The following is a 6,000-nucleotide window of genomic DNA, read 5'->3' as shown; positions in this document are numbered from 1 at the left end:
AAACATACACTTTCTGCATAAATTAACTAGCCAAGGCTACCTTACAGTTATATATGTATGTATTTTTGCATTTATTGTGATCCCTTTTAGTGGGAAAACCCATAGTAAGACCCTACATTTGGAAAAGTTTAAAAAATTTGTGGTCATTAAATAAGCACACCATTTCTTTCCTTCAAGTAATTTGACCTTCTTTAATACGAACACACACACACACACACACACACACACACACGAGCAGCACCAATATATCTATCTACTCAACTGCAATTTTAAAAAATTAAAGATACCCTCAAAACTTGATTAAGTCAATGAATCATAGCTTTGCCTTTCTTAGATTTACTTAATAAATGTTTAGTGAAGAACTCTAGTTAAAAAAAAAACCTGACAATTAATGAGTTACTGATTAGAAAATAACTGCATAAAGAATATTCATGTAGCAGCAAAATAGTTATTGTTAACATTCTGATGCACCTCATTTGTAATTTTCTGCAAGAAAAACGACCAGAATCTGGCCGGTTTCAGATTTTAAACTAAATTAAAATTTTAAGTAACTGAGTAAACTATGACTCTTTAAAAATAAATGAATTCTGCTTACAGAAATTATCTTTATAAACATAAACCACAGAGTAAATAAAATACAAAATAAGTATCAATGAAAAATATTAGAATCAACATCTATAGCTGACTTTGGAGTATAGGGACAGATGATTTTACAGCATATCTATTTTACATTGTCTTGGATTTCTTTTATGCTATGGAGGTGAATGAAGCCAGCTATCTGAAATACGTGTTTCTTTTCAGTTTCAAGCAAATTGTTGCCATTTGATTGCAGGTCATCTGTGATTCATAGAAACCATAAATTGATCACACGAGGGTCTATGCATCATTTCAGTCTTCTGAAATCTCTTTCCTCTTCAAAAATGATGGACTGGAATCCACATGTACATCTAACATCCAAGAAGAAAACATCTGCTAGATCTTAGGCAGTGCCCTCACTGTAGCTAAAAAACCTTCAGTCCAGATATTCATCCATGAAAGATGAAGACTAGGGGTAAGGAGGCTTGGTGAGACAATGGAGAGGTGCACACTGTGAGCTGGAATGTGGCTGCTCCTTACTGAGGGCAATGTCCGGACTGAAAATGAAAGAGAAGACAGTTAGTAAATACAAACTGGTAAATAACCAAGTCCACTGACAGTCAGACAAATTAATGTCCTATACATTTTTAACACATGAACAAAAATTTTGTGAAGAAAATAGTTTAAAACTAAAGCATGGCAAAACATTTGCAGGTTTTAAAGCAAAGCATGGGGGCAGGAGTAAGAAAGTAAAAAGAAACTTTGAGAACAGATACATGAACTTGTCCCCAAGTCAAGTATTCAAATTTTGAAGTCTCCAACTTCTAGATCTCTGTGTTGGCAGTAGAGTGTCACTTGATCTGTCCTTATCAAACTTTATAGTGGGTACAAGTCACCAAAAGATCTTCGTAAAGGAGACTTTTGAGTTAGCAGGGCCAGGAAAGGACTCTAGAGTCTGCATTTGTGATGTGTTAACTGTGGTTCAAATGGTGCTAGCCAATGGACCAAGACATCAGAGTTTAGAGGAGTTTAGAGTTTACTAGTAGAGACTCAAAAAGATAGTTCATTTGCTTGTGAAGCCAAGTTTTCTCAAAGAAGTCCTCCACTTTGACTTGATGGTGTGGAAAAAAAATAAACTGATAATTTTTATGACATTTTGTATTTGTTAAGTAAATGGTGTGGTTTTCTAACCAATAGGCCACATCTGAGAGCCTCCCATTGTAATGAACCTAGTCTCAGACCATTCAATGTCTTGATGAATAATTGACAAATAAAGTAGTAAAATTAGATTTCCTAAGGTAAAAATTATGAGACATATTTGGGTTTACATGAAAATGTGACTAGCAAAAGGGAAAGGGCATCATGAGAATATTTTTTAAATTGGAAAACATGGCCTATTTCCCCATATATTATAAATTTTAGTATCACATAATTCATTTCTATAGGAGTGTTTGATACAACTATTATATGTATATATATATATAGTTATATATAGTTATGTCTATATATTGCACATATATAAATATACAATATAATATTCATTTAAATATTTTAAGGTAATGTTATAGATGTGTTCATTAAAGTTGTATTAAACAAATACTTTTGAAGATTTGGTAGTGAAATTGTCAATCAGATATATCTGTTGAACATTAGTATAAAATCATAATTATGTAACGATTTAGCTAAACATTACATCCTTCCCTAGCTCTTTGAACCACTGTAAATTTAGTTTAAAAGGAAACTGCTGTTCTATATTGATAAGGATGATCAATGGTAAAAATTATCTTTCCTATTTTTTTTTTTTTTTTGGTGATGCTAGAATGAAACCAAAACTTCATACAGTTTGGGCAAGCACTCTGTAACTAAGCCCAACCCAGATGGTTAAAATGTAGCAAATACAAAATGGTGGAACAAGGAACAAGAAGATAGTGTATGGTTTAACTAATTAATGATAAAAGAAAAAACAATATTAGATTAGGTTATCCTTGACTTTCCCAGTAGTCAATGATTAAGGAAATAATGAGTTAACAATAATTTATAAAGACAGTCCTCAGACTATGGGGTTTCTTTCTGTAAATTGTTGTAGGTTAGAAATAAGTTCTTTCTATGGAATTAAACATAAAACACAGCACAAGTTATAGCAAGCAGTAAGTATTATGGTAGTCTTATTATGCAAGTAGGACCTTGAATGATTCAGTACTCTTCTTCCTAGAGTGTTTTTACATGGCTAGCTGAGGACTATGGCAACAGCCTGAGCAAGGGTTATAGTTCAGTTGGCCCAACATCCTGATGTTTCATTCATGATGACATAAAATTATTTTTATTATTTCAATTTCTTATAAAGTGAAAGAATATTTTAAACCATAGTATTAGCATTTTAAGTTTGCATAAAATGCAGTAATGCCATGTGTATTTTATGTCCATATACTAACTTATAAGAAACATGTTCTTGAATAACAGCTTAATGAATTATTTTTAAAATAAACATTTGATACATTATTTCTTAGAAAAGTACACAAATTTAATTTCTATTTTGATTGCTAAATATCTTTAGAAGACTTATTATTCAAGCTTTACCACAAATAAGTTAACTTCTCACTGGAAGATCATGGAACAGTGAGCTTAACATTTCATGTTGTCTTTCTTTTTTTAAGATTTATTTATTTTATGTATATGTGTATGTTGTTGCTGTCTTCAGCCACACCAGAAGAGGACATCAGATCCCATTACAGATATTTGTGAGTTACCAGGTGGTTACTGGGAATTAAAATCAGGACCTCTGGAAGAGCAGTCAGTGCTCTTAACCACTGAGCCATCTCTCTAGCCCCAAGCTTAACACTTCATTACTGAGATTTTCAGGTATTAAGTTGAACATATCTTCAGGAAGTTTGCTATATCTTCAAAAAGCTTATTTTTGTTTTGTCTTATTCCTGGTAAACACAACTTAGTAGATGTGCAGATGTGATAAATATTAAACATTTTTATATACTTAAATATTATGTCCAAGGCTACCACATCATTTCCCATTACATCATTATATATAAAAATTTAAATAACTTAGAATAGAACTAGCTTGCAAAAAGTCCAAAAAATTTTAATTATATTTATTGAAACATGATACTGTGCTCTTACCTTATTTTTCAATATTATTTTGTGGTATTTTCCATTTTCATGCCTTGTATATTACTTATATGGGTTGCAGATGATACTCCAAATACAAACTTTAATTAATGCCAAAAAAAAAACCTCCAAAGCATGTAAATGTTGGGTGTGGTGGCATACACCTACAGTTAAAGCTATTTGGATGGCTGGGGCAGGAGGATCACTTGAAGTCCCAGAGTTCAAGGAATTCATGATAAGCCTAAACAACATAGGAAGACAATGTTTCAAAAAATAAAACCATATGTGGAAAAGTTCTACATTTTCAGTGTAAGAACACTGTTTATTAAGAAATCATACACCAGCCAGGCGGTGGTGGTGCAGCCTTTAATCCCAGCACTTGGGAGGCAGAGATAGGCGGATTTCTTAGTTCGAGGCCAGCCTGGTCTACAGAGTGAGTTCCAGGACAGCCAGGGCTACACAGAGAAACCCTGTCTCAAAAAAGAAAGGAAAGAAAGGAAGGAAGGAAGGAAGGAAGGAAGGAAGGAAGGAAGGAAGGAAGGAAGGAAGGAAGGAAGGAAGGAAGGAAGGAAGGAAGGAAGGAAGGAATCATACACTTAAAAAGTTATGTGAGTAGATTACATATGTACAGCCCCAAATTTGATCCATAGTACTAAAAAGAGTTAGAAAAATTACAAATATATGGAGGGGAAGTAAACTTTTTTTTTTTCAAAATGAGAAACTCAAGGAATACCTGATCTGAAATCACTCAACATTCCTAGAAAATTTTCTCATGTTTCACTGAGTATCATTTTTCAATTGAAAGAAACTGATAACTTAAACATGCTTTCTTTTACCAACTGTAGGTACAATGACTGCTTCCTTATCTGAGATGCAGCCATACTCTACAGTGGACAGGGCATAGGACACATGGCTCAATTATATTAAATATTTGGCATCTGACAGTCGTTTTGTCTGCCTAAATCTAAACTTCCTCCTTTAGACAACTCTAATAGCTGATTAGCCTATAGGGGACTCACAATGACTAACTCATGTGAAGAACTTACCCTTGCCTGGTACCCAGTATGAATTCTAATATTGGTTGTATACTGCCTTTCTTGCCCAGAAAGAGTAAGAGGGCAGTGCAGAACTGTCTCTAGTCCTCTTACAGCAGAAACCATTCAGAACCTAAGCCACCTTGAAGAGGAGTCCTTTCAAAACTCTGTACATTAATAATTTCTTTGTGTGGACTATAACAAGGAAGAAAAGTCTGCTTTGGACATGCTATGTCTACTTGGATAGAAACTAGGGTGTCTGTAATTCTCTAAATTGTTTTTCTTTCACCAAATCACTCCCATGGAGACAGGAAGCACTTAAATTTGGTATTCTTAGAAGAGAAGGAATACAACTGCATTACTGCCTTATGGAAATTCTTAAAGCAGTAGTATTACAACTCTGTCCAAGAAGACTAGATTTATCACAAAATAAACAAGATTTTGGTCAGGGATGCCAGTGTACAAACTGTGAGTGCTAACAGCAGACAGGGCAAACATGTCAGTCCCTTCATCACTGAATTCCTCCAATGTCCACTTTCTTCCTTACCATGTAAATAAAAAACAAAACAAAACAAAAACATAGCCAACAGAAGCAGCTTTCCAAGATTACACATGTAGGAGTATAAGAGGTAGAATTACAAGTCTGACTCCAAAGCTCATTTACTCACACATGTAGTCATGGGGCATCTGTGCTGCATTGACACTACCCTAGTGCCCTAATTGAGGGAGGCTGCTTTGTGGAATCTAGACTACAGATTTCCAGGTCCCCAATCACTACACTACAGACTCCTTCTCAGATCAACTTGAGCATTCATACTAATATTCAGCTACTTATATAATTGAAATTATCCAGAACTGGCTAATGCCATCAATACATTTAGTAAAGAACATTTCTGAGGGGCTGGGAAGATGGTTCAGTAACTAAGAGTATACGTTATTCTTGTACAGGATCTGGGTTCAATTCTTAGCACCCACATGGTACTTCATAACCATCTCTAACTCTACTTCCAGGAGATCCAATGCCCTCTTCTGACCTCCCCAAGTACCAAGCATACATGTGACATACATACATATATACAAGCACAACATTCACATATAAAAAATAAAGTCAGCAAATTTAAAAATAAAAAGAAAATGGTTCTGAGACAAATATCCTCCTACTTGAAGTGGTATTGATCAGCTTTCTAAGAGATATCAATCAGAAGACACTGTCTAGTGACTATTTAACAATGTACTTTCAGGGATGGGAATGCAGCTCAGCAGTAGACTC

At 34.3% G+C, this 6,000-nt stretch overlaps 1 protein-coding gene across 1 annotated transcript in view; it reads right to left on the bottom strand.

The window, feature by feature from the left end:
* Positions 1-578: 578 nt before the first annotated feature.
* The window catches only part of Bicd1 (BICD cargo adaptor 1), a 148,333-nt gene continuing 142,911 nt past the window's right edge, over positions 579-6,000 (bottom strand). The window contains exon 11 of the mRNA XM_052175363.1: positions 579-1,133. Coding sequence (XP_052031323.1) covers positions 1,046-1,133 — 88 coding nt within the window. The 3' untranslated portion in view covers positions 579-1,045. The remainder of the gene's footprint in view (positions 1,134-6,000) is intronic.

Source organism: Apodemus sylvaticus, chromosome 2 (genome assembly GCF_947179515.1).
Source record: "Apodemus sylvaticus chromosome 2, mApoSyl1.1, whole genome shotgun sequence".
In the NCBI taxonomy this organism is placed as follows: Eukaryota; Metazoa; Chordata; class Mammalia; order Rodentia; family Muridae; genus Apodemus; species Apodemus sylvaticus.
The sequence above is the reverse complement of the archived record's forward strand: the minus strand, read 5'-3'. Positions and strand labels throughout refer to the sequence as shown.